General features: G+C 50.9%; 2 protein-coding genes across 4 annotated transcripts in view; both read right to left on the reverse strand.

Annotated features, from left to right (window-relative positions):
* Window positions 1-736: 736 nt before the first annotated feature.
* On the reverse strand, window positions 737-13228 carry grcc10 (gene rich cluster, C10 gene). The gene is made up of 3 exons (XM_060850322.1): window positions 13050-13228; window positions 11182-11358; window positions 737-3837 (listed from the first exon to the last, which is right to left on the reverse strand). Exons 1-3 carry the CDS (start codon window positions 13129-13131, stop codon window positions 3698-3700), a joined length of 399 nt encoding a protein of 132 aa, XP_060706305.1. The 5' UTR covers window positions 13132-13228; the 3' UTR covers window positions 737-3697.
* Window positions 13229-15395: 2167 nt separating this feature from the next.
* The window catches only part of LOC132832538 (CD166 antigen-like), a 54149-nt gene continuing 42240 nt past the window's right edge, over window positions 15396-27304 (reverse strand). For all 3 annotated transcript variants that reach the window (XM_060850626.1, XM_060850625.1, XM_060850624.1), the window contains 4 exons: window positions 26188-26223; window positions 23127-23256; window positions 17264-17345; window positions 15396-15716 (listed from right to left, as the gene is read on the reverse strand). In XM_060850626.1, coding sequence (XP_060706609.1) covers window positions 15711-15716; window positions 17264-17345; window positions 23127-23256; window positions 26188-26223 — 254 coding nt within the window. In that variant the 3' untranslated portion in view covers window positions 15396-15710. The remainder of the gene's footprint in view (window positions 15717-17263; window positions 17346-23126; window positions 23257-26187; window positions 26224-27304) is intronic.

Consider the following 27304-nt stretch of genomic DNA (forward strand, 5'->3'; position numbering starts at 1 on the left):
TGGGGCAGCACATGATTAGATTAGATTAGATTACTTACAGTATGGGAACAGGCCCTTCGGCCCAACAAGTCCACACCGACCCGCTGAAGCGCAACCCACCCATACCCCTACATTTACCCCTTAGCTAACACTACGGGCAATTTAGCATGGCTAGTTCACCTGACCCGCACATCTTTGGACTGTGGGAGGAAACCGGAGCACCCGGAGGAAACCCACGCAGACACGGGGAGAACGTGGAAACTCCACACAATCAGTCACCTGAGGCAGGAATTGGACCCGGGTCTCTGGCGCTGTGAGGCAGCAGTGCTAACCACTGTGCCCACTTTTTAAAAAAATACTCGTTTAGTATCCCCCCCATCTCCTCTATATAATGCTTAGTTTTTTTTAGATTAGATTACTTACAGTATGGAAACAGGCCCTTCGGCCCAACAACCTCTCTTTGTAAACAAAATTCCAACATGCTTGGGAATATCAGCACTTTTGCAAGTTCCCCTCCCAGCCTCACACCATCTGACCTGGGACATGTTCTGCCATTCCTTCATTGGTGGTGGGTGATAATCCCAGACCTCCCAAGCAGCACTGTGGGTGTGCGTACAACCCCACAAGTTCAGGAACCCCTGAGCAATCAGGAATGTTGACTGTGCAAGTAACGCATGAATCCTTTTTTTAAAAAAATTGAAAACAAGGCAGTTTGAGCAGAGCATGTGGTTGGACAATGCAACTGACACCACTGGCATCAAGTAAACTAATGACATTTATTTCAACTTTGTTGTACGTGATATGGAACTGTCCAGCACAGGACAAGGTATTTTAAAACACATTTACATTAATAGAGGAAAACGCAGCGTGCATGTCGACAGACAGGAGCAATAAGTCTCTGAATAGCACCGTCAATCGCAGGAGCTCATAATCAAGGCAAGTCACATCACGTACACCTTTCAGCACAGCCTTTTCAGACATTCTGTAAACTCCCCTGTGTGCTCCGCAGCATCCGGTGACTGTATTTTGAAAAAAAAAACTAGAATTTTCAAAGAAAGCACCTCCTTCCACCCCCCCTCATCTTAAACTGCGAAAGAGATTCACCTTAAACGTAGCAGACCCCAATCACCGTGCTGCCAGGGACAGAACACAGCCAACCTGGAATGAAAGTGGAAAAGCAGGCAGTCGTAGCTGGCAAGGACGGCAACACTGTGGAACCTGTCCCAGTGAAGAGAGAGGCATTGGAGGGGAAGTTAGAACAGCCCTTTGGAGGGACGGTGGGCCTGAGGATCAGGATGAGGGAAGGAGGGAGCACAGGGACCGGCCCAGCTTGCTTCCATAGCCGTGAATCGAAAGGAAACGCTTTTCTCTGTAAACAGCCACTTGAAGGGACCGGGTACAGGAGCAGCTGGAATGATATGGTCGCTTGGAGTAATCCGCATTTCAAGGTGGAAGGGAAAAATAAACAAACCTGGGGGAACGCAGAAAAAAACCCCAAACACTTAACCCTGTCAACATGCACAACCCGCCCCCTCCACTGTCAGCTTAGGAGGAAATTATTCCCTGACCCCACCAGCAACCAGATGATAAAAGACACGCTCATCAGACCAGCGGTTTCAATTTGTTTTGACTGTAGCTCTGCTTGAAAGGAGAGGTGCTTTTTAAAAAAAAATCTCTGCAGAATGTCTCTCTGGGGTGATGCCGAACGCCTGCCATACGTTGTCGGTGTCAGGGCTGCCCACTCCACTCCAGCAGGGACTCATGCAAGCAGCACACAGACAGACAGTCACCTGATGCTGGAATCAAACCCGGGTCCCTGGTTAGCCACCGTGCTGCCTTCCACTCCACACCCCACTGCTATGTGAGAGCCCACTATGGCAGGTGTTAGCGACTGCCCTTGCCCCCTCCCCCACCCCGAACACCTTAACTAGCTCGCCCTTCCCCAAGGGTGCCACAGCTTTATCGAGGGGCAGGGTGCACCACACTGTCGAAGGTTGCTGCTTCACAGACGGTCAAGTGGAAACGTCCCGCGGGGTGACTTCCGCTCGTGCCCTGGTCAACTTTCATCCCCCAGAGCAGGTGATCTGATCACTCCCGTAGCCGTGCTCAGTGGCCCCTGCATTGCAACAGCTCCACTTCCAATAGAAACAGAGCCACCAGTTGCAAAGTCACAGAGGGAGTGCAGCAGCCCGGATGGAAAACGCAGTCCTTCCGGCCACTGACTAGAGATCCAAGGAAGGAACAATGCTAAATCATTCCTGCTTTCCATTTCTCAGTAGACGGCAGCAACGAGCATTTTTAAACTTGCCCTGTTACTGTAGTTAGGTCTCACCAGTGTTAAAGGCAGGAAGTCTGTCTGTGGTCAGTGGGCTGGCTTAGACAGGAAACTTGCCTTTGAAGTTGCAGAGGTAACACACTGTCCCAGTGCGGTCTCTAGTGGACTCAGAGTCCTTCGAAATGCAAACTGAAAACAAAACCGAAGCCTCGTAAATATCGAGGCAATCCTGTTCCAAATCAACCACGCTGTGCCTTTTCCTCCCACATCCCTATGTCGGGGGAGGGCGAGCTGATAACAGAGTTTCAAATGGAAACCAGTGTGCAATCAAGAAAGGATGCGATGCGGGCAGTGGGTGGTGGATTACAGCACAGTGCAGGCTGTGTGTTAACACTCCCCACCCCACCCCCCCTCCACCAAAGACCCCCGGTATCTTACAATCAATTACAGAATGAACCAGCCAACACCCTAGAGACAAGCAGGGCTGTGGCTGGGTGTGAGAGAGGGTAACTGGGTATCTCCACTCAGTCCCAGGGCCACCCTGGGACCAAGCAGGGCTGTGGCCGGGTGTGAGAGAGGGTAACTGGGTATCTCCACTCAGTCCCAGGGCCACCCTGGGACCAAGCAGGGCTGTGGCCGGGTGTGAGAGAGGGTAACTGGGTATCTCCACTCAGTCCCAGGGCCACACTGGGACCAAGCAGGGCTGTGGCCGGGTGTGAGAGAGGGTAACTGGGTATCTCCACTCAGTCCCAGGGCCACCCTGGGACCAAGCAGGGCTGTGGCTGGGTATGAGAGAGGGTAACTGGGTGTCTCCACTCAGCCTTGGAGTCATTTTGGTACCAAAATCAGTGCCACGGGATCTCTACTTTGCGAGTTTAAATGAATTTGCCCGCCCTATCCTGGGAGGGAGGGAGGGGGGAGGTGCATCAGGTCACCCAACTGCTGTTTACAAACACAGCTCAACCACATCCTTAGTTACACACAAAGGGAGGAACCGAGCAGACTGCTGGTGGTGGTGGGGGGAACACCAGGCACAGTGATTCCCTTCCACTTGCCCTGCCCAGCTCCCGCACCCCCCAGATACGGGCACGAAAAGGTGTCTCAGCTCAGGTGCCATGAGCGGGCAGAGGGTTCCGCCTGTAGGGGGCACTCCTCAGTGAATTCCCCTCACGTTGGCACTCCTTCCACAGGGATGGAGGGGACTGGTGCTCAGAGTGGGGCGGGCAGGAACATGGCAGAGCCGGGGGGAGGGTACGTGATGGGTAGATGTGGAGGGGACGTGGACGAGCAATGTTCTGAGCACGCCAGAGTCAGCGCATGTTCGGTGGCACCGGACAGAAACAAACTTTTTGTTTTAAGGAGGAAAAGGCACGTGCGTCTCTGGACCCAGAGATCGAGTGCCCTCTCCGACCCTCCAAACCCCCCTCACCCCTCCTTCTCTCTCTACGATGCGGAGATGTTAGTGCTGTGTGGAGGGACCGTCATCGGAGGCAGAAACATGGACTTGAGCTTGGAGGACATCGCGGCGATCTCAGGGTCCTGACCTTCGTAGGTCTTGATGATACGAGCGAACTTCAGCACCCCTTGAAATAGAAGGAGACACAGGAGAATCACGGAGGACCTTGCAACAGCAGGGCACCTTGCAACAGCAGGGCACCTTGCAACAGCAGGGCACCTTGCAACAGCAGGGCACCTTGCAACAGCAGGGCACCTTGCAACAGCAGGGCACCTTGCAACAGCAGGGCACCTTGCAACAGCAGGGCACCTTGCAACAGCAGGGCACCTTGCAACAGCAGGGCACCTTGCAACAGCAGAAAACCAGGGGGGCGACGAGAGTCACATCAGACTCAAAACAGATGCTGCCAGACCTGCTGAGTTTGTGCAGCACCTATTTTCAAAAATCAGCTTTCCAACATCTGCAGTATGTTGTGTCAGCATCAGAGCAGTGTTGGGGCTCAGGAGGCCATTCAGCCCACCATGCCTGAACCAGTCCTCCAATAAGCCTCGTTATTTCGTGCCAATCTCCGGCTTTTCTCACCATCCCTGTGTAGATTATTTCTATCCAAATAATCTTGAATGTCTCAACCGAGCCCGCCTCCACCACACTTCCAGGAAATGCTATCCTTATCCCAACTGCGGAAAAGACCTTTCTCTCAGTTCCCATTTGCTCCTTTTGCAAATCCCTTTAAATCTGACCCTGTTGATCCCTTGATGGGAGGGAACACTTCCTCCCTGTCTACTCTCCCACAATGCGGGACCAAGGAGAACAGTCCCAGCATCTCCAACCTCTCCTCGCAGCTGAGATTTCTCATCCCTGGGACCATTCTGTAAATCCCTCCTGCACTCTCTGCCATGCATTCACCTCCTTCTTACAGAAGAGTACATACATTTTGTGAAAATGGCCTTTATGGTGAGGGGACAGAGAACGGGAATGGGGGCATGTTGCAACAGTCGTGCAGGGATTTGACAAAACCACACCCAGCAAGCAACAACTTGATTTCAGGTAGTCAACATGGATTTGTCAACGGCAGCTCGTGCCTCACAAACCTCATTGAGATTTTTGAGAAGGTGACCAAGCATGTAGAGGAGGACAGGGCAGTTGACGTGATATACATGGACTTCAGTAAATCCTTTGATAACGTTCCACATGGAGAACATCAGAATTGAGGTTGATTTAGCAGTTTGGATTAGAAACTGGCTTTCTGAAAGAAGGCAGCGAGTGGTGGTTGATGGAAAATATTTAGTTTGGAATCCAGTTACTAGTGGTGTGCCACAAGGATCTGATTTGGGACCACTGCTGTTTGTCATTTTTATAAATGACTTAGATGCAGGCATAGGTGGATGGATTAGTAAATTTGCAAACGACACTAAAGTCGGTGGAGTAGTGGACAGTTTAGAAAAATATTACAGGTTGCAGAGGGACTTGGATAAACTGCAGAATTGGGCTGAGAGGTGGCAAATGGAGTTCAATGCAGCTAAATGTGAAGCGATGCACTTTGGGAAGAATAACAGGAAGGCAGAGTACTGGGTCAATGGAAAGATTCTTGGTAGTGTGGATGTACAGAAGGATCTTGGAGTCCATGTGCATAGATCCCTGAAGGTTGCCACCCAGGTGGATAGTGCTGTTAAGAAGGCATACAGTGTGTTAGGTTTCATTGGAAGAGGGATTGAGTTCCAGAACCACAATATCATGCTGCAACTATACAAAACACTGATGCGGCCACACTTGGAATATTGTGTACAGTTCTGGTCGCCCCATTACAGGAAGGACATGGAAGCATTGGAAAAGGTGCAGAGGAGATTTATCAGGATGTTGCCTGGTCTGGAGGGAAGGTCTTATGAGGAAAGGCTGAGAGACTTGGGTCCAACTCATAGAGATGTACAGCATGGAACCAGACCCTTCGGTCCAACCCATCCATGTCAACCAGATATCCCAACCCAATCTAGTCCCACCTGCCAGCACCTGGCCCATATCCCTCCAAACCCTTCCTATTCATATACCCATCCAAATGCCTCTTAAATGTTGCAATTGTACCAGCCTCCACCACATCCTCTGGCAGCTCATTCCATACACGTACCACTCTCTGCATGAAAAAGTTGTCCCTTTAGGTCTCTTTTATATCTTTCCCCTCTCACGCTAAACCTATGCCCTCTAGTTCTGGACTCCCCAGTCCCAGGGAAAAGACTTTGCCTATTTACCCTATCCACTCCCCTCATAACTTTGTAAACCTCTATAAGGTCACCCCTCAGCCTCCGACGCTCCAGGGAAAACAGCCCCAGCCTGTTCAGCCTCTCCCTATAGCTCAGATCCTCCAACCCTGGCAACATCCTTATAAATCTTTTCTGAACCCTTTCAAGTTTCACAATATCTTTCTGATAGGAAGGAGACCAGAATTGCACGCAATATTCCAACAGTGGCCTAATCAATGTCCTGTACAGCTGCAACATGACCTCCCAACTCCAGTACTCAATACTCTGACCAATAAAGGAAAGCATACCAAACGCCTTCTTCACTATCCTAACCATCTGCTTCCAAGGAGCTATGAACCTGTACTCCAAGGTCTCTTTACATAGAACATAGAAAAATACAGCGCAGTACAGGCCCTTCGGCCCTCGATGTTGCGCCGATCCAAGCCCACCTAACCTACAGTAGCCCACTTTCCTCCATATGCCTATCCAATGCCCGTTTAAATGCCCATAAAGAGGGAGAGTCCACCACTGTTACTGGCAGGGTATTCCATGAACTCACGACTCGCTGAGTAAAGAATCTACCCCTAATATCAGTCCTACACCTACCACCCCTTAATTTAAAGCTATGCCCCCTCGTAATATCTGACTCCATACGTGGAAAAAGGTTCTCATGGTCAACCCTATCTTAACCCCTAATCATCTTGTACACCTCTATCAAGTCACCCCTAAACCTTCTTTTCTCCAATGAAAACAGCCCCAAGTGCCTCAGCCTTTCCTCATACGGTCTTCCTAGCAACATCCTGGTAAACCTCCTCTGCACCTGTTCCAGTGCCTCCACATCCTTCCTTTGTTCAGCAACACTCCCTAGAACCTTACCATTAAGTATATAAGTCCTGCTAAGATTTGCTTTTCCAAAATGCAGCACCTCGCATTTATCTGAATTAAACTCCATCTGCCACTTCTCAGCCCATTGGCCCATCTGGTCCAGATCCTGTTGTAATCTGAGGTAACTCTTTTCGCTGTCCACTACACCTCCAATTTTGGTGTCATCTGCAAACTTACTGACTGTACCTCTTATGCTCGCATCCAAATCATTTATATAAATGACAAAAAGTAGAGGGCCCAGCACTGATCCTTGTGGCACTCCACTGGTCACAGGCCTCCAGTCTGAAAAACAATCCTCCTGTTCTCATTGGAAAGGCGGCGGCTAAGGGGGGATTTGATAGAGATATACAAGATGATAGAGGATTAGATAGGGTAGACAGTGAAAGTCTTTTTCCCAGGATGATGACGTCAGCTCGTACAGGGTGGGGCATAACTACAAATTGAAGGGTGATAGATTTAAGACAGATGTCAGAGACAGGTTCTTTACACAGAGTGTGGTAAGGGTGTGGAATACCCTACCTGCTAATGTAGTCAACTCAGCCACATTAGGGAGATTTAAACAATCCTTAAATAAGCACATGGATGATTTTGAGATAGTGTAGGGGGACGAGCTGAGAATAGATCACAGGTCAGCCCAACATCGAGGGCCGAAGGGCCTGTCCTGCGCTGTATTGTTCTATGTTCGATACTGTTGGACCCCAGTTGTAAGCTGGAATATACTTGCACTGGAGGAGGTGGTCCAGCTCCAGATTCTGGGATCACCAGAGTCATTCACAGGATTACGGGGTTGATCCATGATCAACTGGGATTACACTGTCTGGGGTTTCGAAGGATGAGAGGAGACCTCATTGAAACACAGGAAAGTTGAAGATTTTCAGATCATCGCCGTGGGGAGCACACGATGGGCTGAATGGCCTCTTGTTGCTCCTCTTTTCATAGAAACATTCAGGATTCTTGTCAGAGGCAGTTTCACTGAGGAAGTTAGAGACAAAATTGCAGGGTAAGGGGTCAAGCATTTCAGACTAAGCTGAGGGGAAATCGCTTCACTCAAAGATCGTTAGGATTCTCCATCCCAGAGGAGCGTGGGAGCCCAACATTGAGGAAATTTAAGCCTGATGTAGGCGGATTCTCTGAGGGAATAACGGGATGTGGGGAATAGGCAGGAGAGTGGAATTAAGACAGATGATCAGCCAGGGTCAGTTGACAGGGCAGCACAGGCCTCCGTTCCAAATGCTCCTTTCACATCCTGATGCTCCGTGAGTTAAGGTTTGCGCAGGATAGGATCCTCGTAGCAGCTTAAAGGGTCAAGTCAGGAGGTCAGGGCAGGGGGTGGGGGGAAAGTTTTGGGAGAGTGAGTAGTGGACAGAGGGAAGTTTCAAAGGAGAGAGAAGAGCTTCAGACCGGTCAACAAAGGAATACTCAACTGGGAGTCCGAGGAACCTGAAATTACGGAGGTAATGGATTCCTGCAAAATTAACGTTGAACCTCTCGCTCAAGGCTGCACGGGATGACATTGTAATGAAGATTATTGCAATGAACACCACTTGAGCTGAATTGTAAATCATGGATTGAGAAAAGGTTGGGTCAGCCCTGGTTGGAATGCTCCACCTTTATTCGAATGCTAATACGTGACACCTCACCAAGAGTGCAAAAGGTGTGTAGCCTTTTTGAGCAGGAGTATTTTTGTCAGTTACTGCAAAAAGGTTTGTGAGGCTAAGTTATGCCTGATTTCTTAGAATCGTACAATTTTACAGCACAACAGGAGGCCATTCGGTCCAGTATGTCTGTCCCGTCTCCAGAACGAGCTGCTCACATTCTCCAGCCCAGTCTCCGTATCCCTCTAAATTCACCACTTCCAAATATATATATATATATATATATACAGCCTTCTTTTGAAATCTCCACTGGAACCTTCCTCCACCGTTCTCACAGGAAATGCATTCTAAACCTTAACAACTCCCTGAGTAAAGAAGTTTCTCCTCATCTCAATCCTAGCTCTCCTGCTGACAATCCTGAAACTGTGACCAATCTTGTGTTGATTCTAGTACTCCCAGAAAAATAAAGGATTTCCTCGTATGTTGTTAATATTGGTCTCCCTATTTTAGGAAGGATGTAAGTACATTGGAAGCAGATCAGAAGCTATTTACCAGACAGTCATAGAGATGTACAGCATGGAAACAGACCTTTCGGTCCATCCCGTCCATGCCGACCAGATATCCCAACCCAGTCTAGTCCCACCTGCCAGCACCCGGACCATATCCCTCCAAACCTTCCTATTCATATACCCATCCAAATGCCTCTTAAATGTTATAATTGTACCAGCCTCCACCACTTCCTTTGGCAGCTCATTCATTCACATATCACAGTCTGTGTGGAAGAACTTGCCCCTTAGGTCCCTTTTAAATCTTTCCCCTCTCACCTTAAACCTACGCTCTAGTTCTGGACTTCCCCACCCCAGGGAACAGACCTTGGCTGTTCACAGTATCCAAGCCCCTCATGATCTTATAAACCTCTATAAAGTCACCCCTCAGGGAGAGGAGAAAACAGCCCCAGCCTATTAGATTAGATTACTTACAGTGAGGAAACAGGCCCTTCAGCCCAACAAGCCCACACCAACCCATTCCCCTACATTTACCCCTTCACCTAACACTACGGGCAATTTAGCACGGCCAATTCACCTAACCTGCACATCTTTGGACTGTGGGAGGAAACCGGTGCACCCGGAGGAAACCCACGCAGACATGGGGAGAACGTGCAAACTCCACACAGACAGTTGCCTGAGGCGGGAATTGAACCCGGGTCTCTGGCGCTGTGAGGCAGCAGAGCTAACCACTGTTCAGCCTCTCCCTGTAGCTCCAACCCTGGCAACATACTTATAAATCTTTTCGGAACCCCTTCAAATTCCATACAATTCTTCCTATAGCGGGGAGATCAGAATTGGACGTAGTATTCCAAAAGTGGCCTAACCAACATCCTGTACAGTCGCAACATGACCTCCCAACTCCTGTACTCAACACTCTGACCAATGAAGAGAAGCATACCAAACACCTTCTTCACGATCTTGTCTACCTGCGACTCTACTTTCAAGGAACTACAAACCTGCACTTCAAGCTCCTTTTATGCAGCAACACGCCCCAGGACCTTACCATTAAGTGTATAAGTCCTGCCCTGACCTGCCTTTCCAAAGTGCAGCACCTTCGTCTGTGTGGGTTTCCTCCCACAGTCGAAAGATGTGCAGTTCAGGATGGATTGGCTGTGCTAAATTGTCCATAGTGTTCAGGGATGTGTAGGTTAGGCGCATTAGTCAGGGGTAAATGTAGAATGATAGGGGGATGGCTCTGAATGGGTTAATCTATGGAGGATCGGTGTGGATTTGCTGGGCTGAAGGGCCTGTTTCCACACTGTAGGCATTCTATGAACAAACATACAAGCTCCACCCAGACAGTCGCCTGAGGATGGAATCGTACCTGGGTCCCTGGCGCTGAGAGGGAGCGGGGCTAACCACTGAGCTACCACAGCCGCCTGGATCACAGGGCTCACGCCTCTCAATCTGCCTCAGGTTTAACCAGAGGGGGACCCACCCCCAGGGTGGAAGGCCGCTGTGCTGGGCTGGTGGACTGCAGCATGGAGGGAAAGCTCCACGCGGGACGGATGGTTCTGGGGGGGCCCCTGCACAAAGGGAGACAGCGTGGAGAGAAGAAAACACAAATACGGGGTAAGGGGGGCTGCAGCACTGACGGTAGGCTGTGTGTGAATGAGGAAGAGGAGCAGCGCATTCGGGCCCTCCAACTCGCTCCCCCATTCAAGAGAGATCATGTCCTACCTGCGATCTCATCTCCACACGCCTGCCTACCCTCAAAACCTTAAACCCCTGTTAAATATTCCGCTCCAGCACCTTTTCAGGAAGATAGTGTCAAACACTCAGAGCGAGAAATTTTATTTTATCTGGTTATGAGGAGCTACCACCAAATTTCTTTTAAAAAAAAACACTGACCGCAGTTCTATACTCTACCACAGGAGGAAACATCCCCTACATCTATAACACACAGACCCTATAGATCTTACACATACAAAGCAAGCTATATTCTAAACTCCAGCAGTATACATCCAGCCTCTCCAATCTTTCCTCAGATATAAACCGGTCCATTCCAGCTAATAATCCAGTAAACCTACACTGAGCTGCTTCCACAAGGACACCAATACTGAGCACACTTTCCCCTGTGGTCTCCCACATGCCCTACGTATCTGAAGCATAACCTCCCTGGTTTTGTATTCTATATAAGCACCGGGACAGGGGTGTCTCCAGCCCGGAGGGCGGCTCCGATTCGGATTGCGACAGCTTACGGACTTGCCTTCTCCATCGTTGCTGAAGCCATAGGATTTGATGACGTCCTGCTGGATCTGGGTAGCCACGGGCAGCACAAACTGCAGCATCTTGCCCATGTCGTTACAGGCGTTGTCACGGGCTTCCTCCATCCTCACGGCATTCTCAGGGGAACTGAAGGCCTTGATCACTTCACCCAGCACCACTGAGAGAAGGGGGATACAGAGAGAGAGAGGCGGGGGGAGACACAGAGGACAGATAGGGAGAAGTGGGGTGGGGGGGGAAGGGACGGGGAGGGATGGGGGGAGAGACACGGGGAGGGGTGGGGGGAGAGAGACGGGGAGAGATGGGGGGAGAGACAGGGAGGGGTGGGGGGGAGAGACAGGGAGGGGTGGGGGGGAGAGACAGGGAGGGGTGGGGGGGAGAGACAGGGAGGGGTGGGGGGGAGAGACAGGGAGGGGTGGGGGGGAGAGACAGGGAGGGGTGGGGGGGAGAGACAGGGAGGGGTGGGGGGAGAGACGGGGAGGGGTGGGGGGGAGAGAGACGGGGAGGGGTGGGGGGGAAGGGATGGGGGGGTAGGGGGAGAGAGATGGGGAGGGGGTAGGGGGAGAGAGATGGGGAGGGGTGGGGAGAGAGATGGGGAGGGGTGGGGGCAGAGACGGGTCGGGTGGGGGGGCAGAGACGGGTCGGGTGGGGGGGCAGAGACGGGTCGGGTGGGGGGGAGAGACGGGTCGGGTGGGGGGGAGAGACGGGGAGGGGTGGGAGAGAGACGGAGGGGTGGGAGAGAGACGGAGGGGGTGGGAGAGAGACGGGGGGAGTGGAGAGAGGGAGACAGGGAGGGGGGGGGGGGAGATGGGGTGGGGGTGGGGGGAGGGGTGGGGTGTGGGGGGGAGGGGTGAGGGGTGGGGGGAGGGGTGAGGGGGAGGGGGTGAGGGGGAGGGGGTGGGGGTGGGGGGAGGGGGAGGGGGGGAGGGGGTGAGGGGGAGGGGGGGAGGGGGGGAGGGGGGAGGGGGGGAGGGGTGGGGGGGAGGGGTGAGGGACGGGGAGGGGTGAGGGGGAGGGGGGAGGGACGGGGAGGGGAGTGTGCGGTGAGGGGTGAGGGACGGGGAGGGGGGTGTGTGGGGGAGGGGTGAGGGACGGGGGGGTGTGTGGGGGAGGGGTGAGGGACGGGGAGGGGTGAGGGACGGGGAGGGGTGAGGGGTGAGGGACGGGGAGGGGTGAGGGACGGGGAGGGGTGAGGGGTGAGGGGTGAGGGACGGGGAGGGGTGAGGGACGGGGAGGGGTGAGGGGTGAGGGACGGGGAGGGGTGAGGGGTGAGGGACGGGGAGGGGTGAGGGGTGAGGGACGGGGAGGGGTGAGGGGTGAGGGACGGGGAGGGGTGAGGGGTGAGGGGTGAGGGACGGGGAGGGGTGAGGGGTGAGGGACGGGGAGGGGTGAGGGGTGAGGGGTGAGGGGTGAGGGACGGGGAGGGGTGAGGGGTGAGGGACGGGGAGGGGTGAGGGGTGAGCAAGGCTGAGGCACGTCAACCAGAAACAACAGACCCACAGAGAGATGTACAGACCCTTCGGCCCATCCCGGTCCCTGCTGACCCAGATATCCCAACCCAGTCTAGTCCCACCTGCCAGCACCCGGCCCCTATCCCTCCCAAACCCTCCCTGTCCATAGACACATCCAGGTGCCTCTTAAATGCTGTAACTGTACCAGCCCCCACCACATCCTCTGGCAGCTCATTCCACACACACACCACCCTCTGGGGGAAACATTGCCCCTTCCCCCCCCCCCCCTCACCCCAGACCCAGGCCCCTCTGGGGGGACCCCCGGGGGTAAGGGTCTCTGTGTTTACTCTCCCCCCCCGGGACCCCCAGCCTCAGCCCCAGGCCGCTCCCTCTCTCTAACCTTTCGCCTGCTCCAGGCTCAGGCCTCCCGCTGGTGGTTGTGGTGCTTGTTGTTGTTGCTGCTGCTGAGCCGCCGCCGCCATCGCGCCCCCTCGACGCCGGACAACTCGAGCCCCCAGGCCCCACTGAGGCCGGCCCCGGCCGTGGACACACACCGAGGGACAGGGCCCTGCTACCCGGGAGGGGGGGGGGGGGGGGGTCACAGCGCCACCGCCAGGCCGGAGGACCGGGCCTGCAGCCGGAGATCACAGCGCCACCGCCAGGCCGGAGGACCGGGCCTGCAGCCGGAGAGCACAGCGCCACCGCTGGGTCGGAGGACCGGGCCTGCAGCCGGAGAGCACAGCGCCACCGCTGGGTCGGAGGACCGGGCCTGCAGCCGGAGAGCACAGCGCCACCGCTGGGTCGGAGGACCGGGCCTGCAGCCGGAGAGCACAGCGCCACCGCTGGGTCGGAGGACCGGGCCTGCAGCCGGAGAGCACAGCGCCACCGCTGGGTCGGAGGACCGGGCCTGCAGCCGGAGAGCACAGCGCCACCGCTAGGTCGGAGGACCGGGCCTGCAGCCGGAGAGCACAGCGCCACCGCTAGGTCGGAGGACCATACCCGCAACCTCCCCCCGCTGAGGTAGGGTGGGGGAGAGCAGCGCCACCGCTAGGTCGGAGGACCGGGCCTGCAGCCGGAGATCACAGCGCTACCGCCAGGTCGGAAGACCGCACCCGCACCCGCACCATTCCCCCGCTGAGGTGGGGTGGGGGAGAGCAGCGCCACCGCCAGGCCGGAGGACCGGAGCTGCCGCCCGGTATCACAGCGCCACCCCGAGGTCGGAGGACCAGACCTGCAGCTGGGAATGTGAACTCCTGTGGACTGGTGCTATTGAACTGTGTTTCACCAACTTTGTTTACTCCACCTATAATATCTGTTTATCTGTGTCTGTCTCCAGTTTAAGACAGTGTTAGAGTTTAAGTTAGTGCAGTTATAAGCTGCTATTTCATACTTTTGCTTGCCCACAGTTTAGATTAGATTACTTACAGTGTGGAAACAGGCCCTTCGGCCCAACAAGTCCACACCGACCCGCAACCCACCCATACCCCTACATTTACCCCTTACCTAACACTACGGGCAATTTAGCATGGCCAATTCACCTGACCCGCACATCTTTGGACTGTGGGAGGAAACCGGAGCACCCGGAGGAAACCCACGCAGACACGGGGAGAACGTGCAAACTCCACACAGTCAGTCGCCTGAGGCGGGAATTGAACCCGGGTCTCTGACGCTGTGAGGCAGCAGTGCTAACCGCCATGCCACTGTGCCGCCCACTGCCACTGTGCCGCCCACTGATTATAACTGATTTATTTGTAATCGTTAATTCATGTTAAATACAGACTGGCCAGTTTTCCCAGTTAATGTGCCTCTGCTAAACAGATATATCAGGGACTTTGAGTGCCCCAATTAAAGCTTTAACACTGGGGGGAGGGGGTGGGGAGATGGTGGTGAGGTCAGGTATCGCCATACTTTCCCAACTGGGTCATCACATAATCCAAGACTCACTTCAAAACAGTTAGTTCTGTATAGCACACTTGAAGGAAGATGTGAATGCCTTGAGCAGGCACAGATAAAATTTCCTCACGGAAATTAGGGCTCTCTCTCTGAAGAAGATTAAGAGCGATTAAACAAAAAGATATGATAGGTTTCAACCCAATAGACAAAGAAAAGCTGTACCCACCAACAGTTGTACAAGGACGAGGGGTGTCCTATTTAAGGTTTTGAGCAAGAAAGATCGGTGGGCAATCTTCTTTTAATGAAATGACGGTAATTACCTGGATCTCATTGCCGGCCAGTTTAGTAGCAAACAAAAGTGATTGAATCAACTCAAAAGGAAATCAGATAGGCACTCGCAGAAATAAACTTGTGGGGGTAGGGGAAGAGGATTGACTATATTGCTCTATGAAGATGGGTCATAGACTTGATGAAGGACCTTTGCCTGAAAAATCAATTTCCCTGCTCCTCATATGCTGCCTGACCTGCTGTGCTTCTCCAGCACCACTCTAATCTTGACTCTAATCTCCAGCATCTGCAGTACCCACTTCCACCATGGACTTGATGGGCCAAATGGTCTTCATCTGTTCTGTAATGACTGCAGGACTCTTTATGACTCTGAAAAGCGATAACTTTATTTGGGTTTTAAACATTATGCAAAGCAGTGGTCCAGCCCTCTCCACCATTAATCCCTGTAACAGACCAATTGCACTGACTGTGCAGCGATTTTTAGACAGGATCTGTTTGGCGTCTAACCCTATGATAGGAAGCAAGGACATCGCACAAGGACACAGACTGAAGAGGGGTGCAATACTGGGTAGCAAAATGAGCAGCTTTTATTTTGTTCAAATAGAGAAGTAAGTTTTAAGCAAACAATCTACAAATAGTAGTGCAAAAGACAGGTCCAACTTGTCCTGTGGAGACTTGGCCAATAATTGTTACAGTAAGGTTATAGACATTGGAGGTTTCATGTTGAATAGCATTGAGATACCGAAATTAAAATCTTTATTTTATAATACAGAGGTTTAAGGTTCTGATCTGTCTAACTTTGGCGTTTTTCTGCCTGTCCGTGATGTCACGATGTTCAGAATCCTTTTCCAGCAGAGATTCGGCGAGACCTGGAAGCTCATCATTCCTGAGATAAAAGAAATTAAGAGCTTGCATTCATTTTGCAACCTCAGTGCGCTCCCGATTTACAGCCTGGGTAGCACTTTGCTGTTTGCGCTACACCAGCTCTGTTGCAAATGGCAATGCAATGGAGAGCAGATATTCTTTCGTGGTGGTGTGTGAGGGGTGAGTACAGGGGCAGGGAGACCATGGAGAAATCCCCAGTTCCTCTTCAGAACCGGGGGGGAAATGGGATCTTCAGCCAAAGAGTTAATATTTGTCTGAAAAGACGGTGCCTCCGACAATGCGGCCCTCCCTCAGTGCACTGCAAGGGTGCTTGAGGCTCTGGAGTCGGGTTGGAACACCCGACTCCCTGACATAAGGGTAGGTGTGGGTGCCCCAAATGAGCTGCAGACAACGTGGGTGCTGAAGTGATGATCAGCGACTCAGGCAAATGTTGGCGACTCAATGTAAAGCAGCCGAATGTCTGTCAGAAAATCACCGATGGTGTGTGAACTCGGGCAATACCAGCAGCACGTTGGCACCTACACCATACCAACCCCCTCCCCCCCCACTACAAGGGCACAACAGGCTGAGGTTTTTGAAGCTGCTGACCCAACGTCACATCCATCGGAAGGGTACGAGCGTCAGAACTAAAGAAGGGAGATGGTCATAGTTAGGGTGCAGGGTAGACAGCCAGGAGGCTGGGAGAATACGGCAAGCCAGGCAGCATCAGGAGGTGGGGAAGTCGATGTTTCGGGTGTAACCCTTCTTCAGGACTGGGGGTGTGGCTGTGGGGGGAGCTGCAGATAAATGGGTTGGCGGGGCTAGGGTGCTGAGATGGGGAGAGGCAAAGGGTACGACTGATTGGTTAATGGGAAGGATGGATCCGAATGGTGGCAGGGAGCAATGGCAGGGAGGGGGAGGGGCTGGGAAGGGAGATGGGGGATGGGGAGGGAGGCTTTTTGAAATTGGAGGACTCAACGTTGAGTCCTCCAGGCTGTAGGTTGCCCAGGGTGGAAGATGAGGTGTTGTTCCTCTGATGTGCAGTTTGGTTCATTGTGGCATTGGAGGAGGCCTGTTCAGTCTCCCCAGGGAATGTAAGCAATGGGTGTCCAAAAGACAGGGCCGAAGGTCAGAGGAGATAGATGAATGAGGTACAGTATTGTAAAGAATGGACGCTGAGGGCAACTCAATCAGTGGGAGAAATGGAGCGGGCGGTAATCTCACTGGAGCAGTAGGTTTGAATCCCACGTGGTCAAGTTTTGACTCAATACAAGAAAACTTTGAATGGAAACTGCTGGCACCATAGCAACCATCACTGATAGTTTAAAAAAAAAGACCCATCTGGTTCACTAACGTTCTTTGTGGAGAGAAATCTGTCACCTTTACCTGGTCTGGCCTACATGGAGTTGATCTTTCTACTGCCCTCTGGGCTATCAGGTATTTCCTTTAAATATAAACCATGGTCCAGCGAGCGATGCCCACATCCCATGATGAATAAATTAAAAAAAAAGACCGAGGGGAATAGAAAATATAAAAAACACAATTCCATTGCGGATTAAAGTGACTCACCTCTCCGATGACTTTTTCCACTGTCGGAGGAACATTCCCTGGATCCATTGGACTCTTCTCCTCTAAATCATTCAAAGGTTGCCTTAACAAAAAAGGGAATTAGCTAAACTCGTGGAAAGTTTCATTAAAAGGTAGTGGCTTCGCAGGACAGAACTTGAGTATGACTGAAGAGAAACAAAAAGCTGCACTCAAAAGTTTTCATCTTTTCCTTCTTCAGGACACACACACAAGAATGCCAAATCCCGAAGGGAACATCGGTTTATAAAGCCTGTGGAAAAGGGTGCTGATTGGTTGGCCATGATCAGAGTACAGAGGAACTTTGATTATCCGAATGAGATGGGCAGACATTATTCGGTTAATTGATTCAGTGCCTCACCTCTGGGGCTGGGAGTTTTCTGAAGTTTCCTTTTCCCTCACTCTGCCTGCCTTGTTCCCTCCCTCTGTCTCAGGGTTTGGTTCTGAGCAGAAACACACTGGTGTGTAAGGGACCTGCCGCATTGCTGAAGTCTCCCCCACCCCGCCCCCATCAGTTCAATGAGATTGACACAGTGAGCACTTGCTAAGTCTGCTCCCCATTGATGAGACTAGGCAGCAGTACCTCACGCGCGAGCCCCTTCACCTCTGCCTGTCCCCCCAACCCGGACTGGATACCAACACAGCAAAGCTGCTAAAGCTGCTGCTGCCTCTATGGGGTGAGTCTTAAAACAGCATACACAAATGCATGTGCATGCGCGCGCGCGCGCACTCACACACACACACACACACACAGCCACACACACATGCACAGACACACACGTACATACACACATACATACACAGACACACACACACACAAACACAAAAACACAGACACACACACACACACACGACATTTTACTGAAACATTTTTGAAGTTCCCTGTACAGGACAATGGTCCTTCTAGTAGCTCACCATCAGGTCCTCCTGAACAACAAGACTTTGAGTGAGCCGCAGTTGTAGTGCGGAAAAGGTGTGGCTGCCTCGCGGCACAGCAGGATCCCACTGGCAGCAATGAGATCCATGACTGAGGTCTCTGGACACCTGAAAGGTTAGCATCCCCAGCGTGAGAGCAATAGGTTCCCCCATCTCCTGCTGTATCTTCAGTGACACAGGTGAGGGTGTGGTGTCAAAGGCTGGAGGAAAAGGCCAGTGGGAACTGCCCCGCACTCTCACCCTTTCCTCTGCTCCTGTCCACCACCCTGAGAGAGATAGGGTGGCACAGTGCCTCAGTTGTTAGCACTGCTACCTCACAGCACCAGGGACCCAGGTTCGATTCCAGCATCGGGCGACTGACTGTGTGGAGTTGCACGTTCTCCCCATGTCTGTGTGGGTTTCCTCCGGGTGCTCCGGTTTCCTCCCCAGTCCAAAGGTGTGCAGCTCAGGTGAAAGGGCCGCGCTAAATTGCCCGTAGTGTTCAGGGATTTGTAGGTTAGGTGCATTAGTCAGGGGTAAATGTACTGTAATAGGGTAGGGGAATGGGTATGGGTGGGATACTCTTTGGAGGGTTGGTGTGGACTTGTTGGGCCAAAAGGTCTGTTTTCACAGGGTAGGGATTCCATGATGTGTACAGTCACTCATAACCATCCACCTCGTCAGAGTCAAAAGGGCTGTGGGCCTAAAGCTGGCAAATGGGACTGGATTAGGTTGGGATATCTGGTCAGCATGGACGAGGTGGACCGAAGGGTCCGGTTCCGTGCAGTATATCTCCATGAATCTATTATTGGGGGGTGCGGAAGGGGAAAACCCACAGTGCACAACCTCCAGGACCTGGAATCAGCCGGAGAGTCCAACTCTGGGATAAGTCCCGGATAAATCACTGATATGGGCTCACAGCAGAATTCTCTCCTACACGTTTGTTGGATATGTTCAAGGGATGGACACGCAAGCTGAAAGGGCTGAACGTCCTCAGGAGAGGTACCTTTGGGGTTTTTTTGGTACAGAGGTAGGATTATTGATTTTTTTTTTAAAAAGGCTGTGTTAGATAGGTTCTGGGACAAGGGAGTGAAACATTTAATGGGGAGGGTAAGGTGGGACAGACTCGATGGGCAGAGGGGTCTCTTTTATACTGTAATAATCCGGCAGTGCTGATTTCACTGACTGAAAGGGGTTTGAAAGATTCATTTGTAAGTCTGAGATTCGATTAGATGAGATTACTTACAGTGTGGAAACAGGCCCTTCGGCCCAACAAGTCCACACTGACCCGCCGAAGCGCAACCCACCCATTCCCCTACATTTACCCCTTACCTAACACTACGGGCAATTTAGCATGGCCAATGCACCTGACCCGCACATCTTTGGACTGTGGGAGGAAACCGGAGCACCCGGAGGAAATCCACGCAGACACGAGGAGAACATGCAAACTCCACACAATCGGTCACCTGAGTCGGGAATTGAACCCGGGTCTCTGGCACTGTGAGGCAGCAGTGCTAACCACTGTGCCACCGTGCCACCCATTTTCCTTTCAGTGCTGTGTAGACATGAGAGATGTTCCTGACTAATAAGGGAGTCAAACGTTCATGGGGACGGCCGGGGGAGTAAGGTGGGAATGATGACACATGACGGGCTGAAGGGTCTTTACTGTACCGTACCGTCTCTTCTCCACTGTACAGTAAAGGCCCTTCAGCCCGTCATGTGTCATCATTCCCACCTTACTCCCCCTGCCATCCCCATGAACGTTTGACTCCCTTGTGAGTCAGGAACATCTCTCATGTCTACACAGCACAGAAAGGCCAGGCAGCATCTCAGGAATAGAGAATTCGACGTTTCGAGCATAAGCCCTTCTATTCCTGATGAAGGGCTTATGCTCGAAACGTCGAATTCTCTATTCCTGAGATGCTGCCTGGCCTGCTGTGCTTTGACCAGCAACACATTTGCAGCTGTGATCTCCAGCATCTGCAGACCTCATTTTTTACAGCACAGAAAGGAAAATACATAGTGAATCTGTGGAACTCTCTGTTCCCCGCCCTCTGCCAGAGGATTGTGAGTCCTCCATCTCTGAGGATCTCTCAGGCTGAGATGGGCCAGTTTTCAGTCTCTCAGGGGGACCAGGGGATAGGGGAATTCGGTGAGGCTGAGGCAGTGGATCAGCCGAATGGTTCAGCCCTGCTCCTGCTTCTGACCTTCACGTGCTCTGACGGTGCCTTTAACATAGCAAGCTATCCCCAGATACTTCAGATAGTGCTTCCCGAACACAATTTCACACTGAGTCACAAAGGGCAGTGTTAGTGCATGGAGTGGGGAGCAGGGGAATAAATACTAGCGTGATCGAAATTAAGGTACTTGGCAGTCTGGAAATAAGTGCTGTGGTTCTGGTCAATTCCTTCCACATTATAGCGATACCAGCCTTTGTAAGCCAATTATTGAGAATCACGACTGATTTGGAGCAGTCAGCATGGCTTTGTGTGTGGGAGATCATGCCTCGGCAAATCTGTTCGCATTCTTTGCTGAAGTGACCAGGAAGGTTGATGAGGGCAGAGTGGTAGACCTAGTCTATATGGATTTCAGTAAGGCCTGTGCTAAGATTCCATATGGTAGGCTGTTCTGGAAGGTTAGATCGCAGGGAATCTGGGGGGCAGCCAGCAAATTGGATACACCGTTGGCTTGATGGTAGAAAGCAGAGGGTAACAGTGGAAGGATGCTTGTCAGACTGGAGGCCTGTAACTAGTGGAGTGCACCAGGGGTTGGTGTTGGGCCCCATACTGTTTGTTATCGATATCAATGATTTGGATGAGAACGTACAAGGCATGATTATTACGTTTACTGATGACACTAAAATAGGGGGGATCGTGGACGGTGAGGAAGGCCCTCAGAAATTGCAGCAGGACCTTGTTCAGCTGGGGAAGTGGGCCGAGGAATGGCAAATGGAGTTTAATATAGATAAGTGTGAGGCCTTGCATTTTGGAAAGTCAAATCAAGGTAAGGAGTTTCATGGTGAATGGTAGATCCTTAAGGGGTGTAGTGGAACAGAGGGATCTTGGAGTTCAGGTACACCATTTTCTGAAAGCGGAATCTCAGAGAGACAGGGCAGTGAAGAAGGTGTTTGGAAGACTGACATTGAGTACAGAAGTTGGCAAGTTATGTTGTAGTTATACAGGACATTGGTAAGGCTGCATTTGGAGTATTGTGTTCTGTTTTGGTCACCTTGCTATAGGAAGGATGTTATTAAACTGGAAAGAGTGCACAAATTATAAGGATGTTGCCAGTACTCAGCAAGTGAGTCATAGAGAGAGAGGTTGAACATGCTAGGACTTCTTTCTTTAGAACTTAGGGGACTGGGTGGGGGGAATCTTATAGAGGTGTATAAGATCATGAGAGGCATGGATAGGGTGAATGCACTCAGCCTTTTCCCCAGGGTTGGGGAATAAAGGATTAGAGGGCATCAGTTTAAGGTTAGAGGGGAAAGAATAAAAAGGGAACCTGAGGGGCAACTTTTTTTACACAGAGGGTGGTACGCACATGGAATGAGCTGCCAGTGGAGGTGATTGAGGTGGGTACATTAACATTTAAAAGGCATTTGGACAAATACATGGATAGGAAAGGTTTAGAAGGATAGGGGCCAAGTGCAGGGAAATGGGGTTAGCGTGGTCGGACATTTTGGTCAGCATGGACCAGTTTGGGCTGAAGGGCCTGTCTCCATGCTGTAGGACACTGTGCCTCTGAGCAGCACATGAGGAATTGAGAATACAGACAGGTTGGTCACAAACATGTGAATCAGGAGCAGTGGCTATTTGGCCTCAGAGTTCTGAGGAAGGGTGACCAGACCCGAAGCATTAACTCTGATTTCTCTCCGCTGCCAGACCTGCTGAGTTTTTCCAGCCATTTCTGGTGTTTGTGTCTTGACCCCTGCTGTGGCTATTTTCACCCCCCCAGCGGAACAGACGTGTGGTCAAATGGTTGGCTTCGAAGGGAGGGGGAAGGGGAGCTGGCAAGGGAGGGAGGTTGAGAAGGGGGCGTCCTGGAGTTCAGGTGCTTCAGTGGCTGAAGGCACACCCTCTAGCAGAGGGACCATAAAAATCTTGAGAGGCCAGAGCTGGGGAGAAGCACTGAGATCGCAGAAGGTTGTGGGGCTCAGAGGGGATTGTGGATCCAGGCACAGGGTCAGGGTGTAGAGGGATCTGAATGTTTGGTGACTATTTTAGCTCTGTTGTCACAGTAGTACTATTGGCCGCACCATTGCATTGGGGTGTTAGCTCAAAAATGGAAGCCCCATCAAGAACCGAATGATTGATTTTACGGTTACACTCCAGGCAGGGAATGGGGGGGAAGCAGTTGCACAGCAGCAAGGTCACGAGACCTGGAATCCCAAGGCCGGGACTAACGGGCTGGGGGTCGAAAGTGGGTTCCGACGCCACCGCGACATCTGAAGGAATTTAAATTTGGCTGAAGTTGCAATGAAGTGCTGGTCTCAGTCATTCATGAATTTACAGCAAGGTCATGAATCCTCCAGTTCATTGATGTCCCTCAGAGAAAATCTGCTGTCATTACCTTGTCTGACCCAAACACTGAGGATAACTGCCCCCGACATAACCTTTCAGTAAGGGAAATTCAGGCTGAACGATAAATACCAGCGAAACCTCATGTTCCGAGAATACATTTTTTTTAAAAATGAAAAAGGTGAGGTTGGAATGGGGAGGAATCTAGCTGATTATGTGAGTGAGAAAGACAATAAGTAGTGGCTGAAAGGGTTAGATATGAACACCTGTGTGTGGAGCACAAACAATAGGATGGGCCAGATGGACCGAATGGCCTCCCTCTGTCCTGTAAATGCTGTGTAATTCTATGCCAGCCTGAAGACAAGGACAGGAGGGATGTTTCACTGTGGGAGAAATACGGAATGTTGACTTACTTCTCTGTCTTCTTCCTGTAGTAGCAGAGGTAATATGCGACACTGGTTAAGAAAGCCACGACCATTAATGTCACCAGGATTCCAATAATCATGGCATCCCTATTCAGGACTTTGGACTCCCCATGACGATCTGAAAAATACATCATATCAAGTCACACAGGAATGGGTGCACTATTAAAACCCTTGCTTTTGCCATTAATTCACTCCCAGGACTTTGGTCTCTCACTGGTCCCATGACTGACCTCTTCCAATTGAGCACCCCCTTCCCAACTCTTAGTGTGTCCCCATAGAGCACCCCTCACTCGCCCCCCATTAGCAGCTTTGCCTTTAACATGCATGCACCCCGTACTCTGTTATTCCCAACCTAAACCCATTCAGCAGCCCCCCAATCTTCGTTTCCTCCTTTAAGACCCCATTTCTTTCCAAAACCTCTTTCCAACACATGATCTCTATTGGCTTGCTGTGATACTTGCTTGTTGTCAGTATTCTGGGTTCATTCTTCAAGCAGTTATTGAGAGGCAATGAAAGAGTCCTCAGGCAGTGAATGATGGGAGACTTTTGGACATGGAAGATACATATTCGGCAATGAATGACACAACACTTTGAATATAATTGGGACAGATCTACCTCTGATGAGCATAAAACTGTGATTTAAGCTGTGTGATTTCCATATATTTAAATATCATTTGTTTTGAGTTTGGAATTTGGAATTTTGAAGAAGTGGCATATGGGTTTTCTGTGTGTCTGAAGAGGATGAATGATCAACTTGTAAGTACTTTTGTAGCCATGGTGATGTCTTTTTTTAAAAAGAATGTCTGATAGAGAGCTAGGTTTGGAGTAACAGGTATTTGTTTACATCGGGAGCGAGTGAACTATGTAAACAGTGAAATAATGAAGTGTATTAATTTTCAGAGAGAAGGCTGATATCGACACATGCTGGTAATGTGCGACCTCAAGTCACACATGTGCAGATTCCAGGGGGATGTGGTGGAGTGGGGGAAGGGAAGAGGTAAAGAGGATCCCGGGGAGAGGAGGGAAGCTTGGAGGAGATCAGGATCTGGAAGAGAACTGCATTGGGGGTGGGGTTAGGGTGGGGCAGGAGAGAGGTGGGATAAAAAAAAACAGACCTGGGATGGGGATGGGGATGGGGAGAGAGCCAGGGAGGGGGAAGGAAATAGAGCAGGGTTGGGGAAGGGGACAGCTGGAAGGGGTGAGGGAGGGGGCCAGGGAGAGAGAGCAGAAGAATGCGGTAGGGGTAAGAAGGCCGAGGGGGACATGGAAGGGAGATGGGGTGGGGGGTGGGTGTCTTGTCTCCTCGGCCCTCCTGTGCCACCTCCTCCTGTATCCTGGTCTCTGCTCACACTAACATCTCCTGGGTTCTGGTTTCACCTTGTTGAATCCCCACTCCCCCCTCCCCCGAACCTTGCTTCCTGCACCCTTTACATTTCACAGTCTGGGAGTCCCTCACAATCCTGCATCAACATCCCTTTCCCCACCACTAACCCCTGGTGCAAAACCACAGGCCCTTCCCTACAGTTTTGGTGTCAGTAAATATTGCCTTTATTTGGTTGGTGGAAACACCCATAGATTTTGGGGAAATAAATAATTCCAACTGGGCAGATCTTCAAAAGGCTGATGCTGGATGTGAGGAAGGGAGAGGATAGTTTAGACTTGTCAAAAAATAACTTACCTCAGTGTAAAGGGTTTAAACATTCTAGATTCTAAATGTTTGGTTAAAACCCTGAAGGGATTACACGAAGCTGAGAAAGTCTAAGCTCAGTTACATGACAAACCAAAGAAGAGACCATCAGATTCTCAAGACTATTGGATTACCAAGAATTGTGTCAAACCCAGTGTGTGAAAGAGAAGAGATTTCTCTCTGCTATTTGAGTACTGTAAAGGAGTGTTTTTTGTACTGATGGGATTGTATTTTTACCCTGCATTTCAAAACCTTTAAACACATGGCTTGGTTTATTCAATTTTATCTCCATTTCTTTTGTGTCATAAAATTCTGTTTTATTGCTGAACTTGAATCTGGAGGTTTGTATTTCACCTTGCTAAAACCAAAAACAAAATGTGAACCATCTATTACAGTCCAGTCATAAGATCAGCTGAGATCACAACAGCAACAGGAAATGGAGAGTGTGCAATAAATAGCAATGTGATATGAGCTAAACAATGAGAGATTGATGTACAGTGGAATATGGAATACCACTCATTGGGGATAGTCATTTATGGAGTATAGATAATGTGATATATCAACAAAGAAATGCAATAACATGGCATTTATTAAGATAGAGAAAGGAGGTAATGAGGTGCAGTGGATTTTGAAGAGAAAGTGAGGTCTGCAGATGCTGGAGATCAGAGCTGAAAATGTGTTGCTGGAAAAGCGCAGCAGGTCAGGCAGCATCCAAGGACCAGGAGATTCGACATTTCGGGCACAAGCCCTACTTCAAGAATCGGGCATAAGCCCTTTCCTGAAGAAGGGCTTATGCCCGAAACATCGAACCTCCTGTTCCTTGGATGCTGCCTGACCTGCTGCGCTTTTCCAGCAACACATTTTCAGCAGTGGATTTTGAGGATGATCAACTGGGTAGAGTGAAATACGGGGTGGGGGGAGCAAGTGGGGTGCAGTTACTGCTCAATAGAGTAGAGTGGGATAAAGGAAGAATAAAGAGGGTACAGAATAGAGCAAGTGGAACAGAGACAGTACAAAGAGGGGCACAGTAGGATTTGGAGAACACAATATCGGGTAAAGTTTGACAGAGAAAGCACCAAGTGTGAATTACATATTCTTTAAACCCGCACAACCGATGTGGGTGTAATAAAATATCTCATTCCAGAAATGATGGGTTAGAAAGTTCCTGTGAGTGAAAGTCACGGACAAACGGGACTTCACTTGTCAGCCGATGGTTTGCAGGTAGGTTACACCTGTGTTAAAAGAGCAATGTTCCCCCGGCCTGCCTTAAACTCTTGCCCGCCACCCTCACTCATACTGAATAATCAGTGCCCCAGTAGGATTCAGTTCGGACAATGGATATGCCCTTGACAAGGTCCATACCTGCAGAATGACTCTCTTTGGCAATCGCTGGAAATACTGTTCAGGAAGAAAATAGTAAAAAGGTCAGAGCAAGATCCTTTACAACTGCTCCCTCTCCCACCACGCCACTTTAGTTTTTGTCCTATACCTCTTCCCCCAGTCTAATCACGGTGTCAGCTGTAAGGCCGATGGGGTAGCGTTGCCATCTCTGTTAGGTTCAGGCCGACGCTTCCCTGTAAGATTAGATGCACACTGCGCAGATTTGCAGGCTTTCAGGTGTTGATGTTAATAATGGGGATCCCCATTTCTCCTCCCAGGTTGTTATAAATGGTCTCACAGGCGAGGGCTTCACTGTCTCCTGGCGAACATTTACTCCTTTACCAATGTCACCGAAATGTGGTCGGTTTCTTAATGGCTGGTGGGATCTTCCTGTGTGCAATTTGACCGCTGTTTCTTTGACGGCTCGACAGTAATTACACTTAAAGACAAAACTTCAATGTCTGAAGGAGGACGTCGGAAACTTCCTGGGATTGTGAAAGTTAACATTGAAATTCAATTATCCATTTATGACATTGTCCTCCTGACTATTTGCCCCTTTTCCTGATGAGGGCTTATGCTCGAAACATCAACCCTCCTGCTCTTCGGATGCTGCCTGACCGGCTGTGTTTTTTCAGCGCCACACTTTTTGCCTCTGATCTCCAGCACCCGCAGTCCTCACTTTCTCCTATTTAGTAGAATCCCAGAATGCCTACAGTGTGGAAACAGGCCCTTCGGCCCAACAAGTCCAGACCGACTCTCTGAAGGGTAACTCAGCCAGACCCATTTTCCTACATTTACCTCTGACTAATGCACCAAACCTACACATCCCTGAGCACTATGGGCAATTTAGCACGGCCAATTCACCTAACCTGCACGTCTTTGGATTGTGGGAGGAAACCGGAGCACCTGGAGGTAACCCACGCAGGAGAATATGCAAACTCCACACAGACAGTTGCCCGATGCTGGAATCGAACCGGGATCCCTGGCGCTGTGAGGCAGCAGTGCTAACCACCGAGCCACCGTGCCACCCAATTTGCGCCTTGGGTTGGCCACATCACCTGAAGCTGCTATCCCTGTCAGCTCACTCCACAGGATGCCA

The sequence above is a fragment of the Hemiscyllium ocellatum genome, chromosome 35, assembly GCF_020745735.1.
Source record: "Hemiscyllium ocellatum isolate sHemOce1 chromosome 35, sHemOce1.pat.X.cur, whole genome shotgun sequence".
Lineage (NCBI taxonomy): Eukaryota > Metazoa > Chordata > Chondrichthyes > Orectolobiformes > Hemiscylliidae > Hemiscyllium > Hemiscyllium ocellatum.

What these genes read in the sequence shown, in the direction of transcription:
- grcc10 (XM_060850322.1), bottom strand. Translation starts at nt 13,131, where the DNA reads ATGGCGGCGGCGGCTCAGCAGCAGCAACAACAACAAGCACCACAACCA. An exon ending in GAGCCTGGAGCAGGCGAAAG is followed by an intron (nt 11,359 to 13,049) that starts GTTAGAGAGAGG and finishes CCCTTCTCTCAG; the next exon opens with TGGTGCTGGGTGAAGTGATC. An exon ending in CTTCAGCAACGATGGAGAAG is followed by an intron (nt 3,838 to 11,181) that starts GCAAGTCCGTAA and finishes TTCTATTTCAAG; the next exon opens with GGGTGCTGAAGTTCGCTCGT.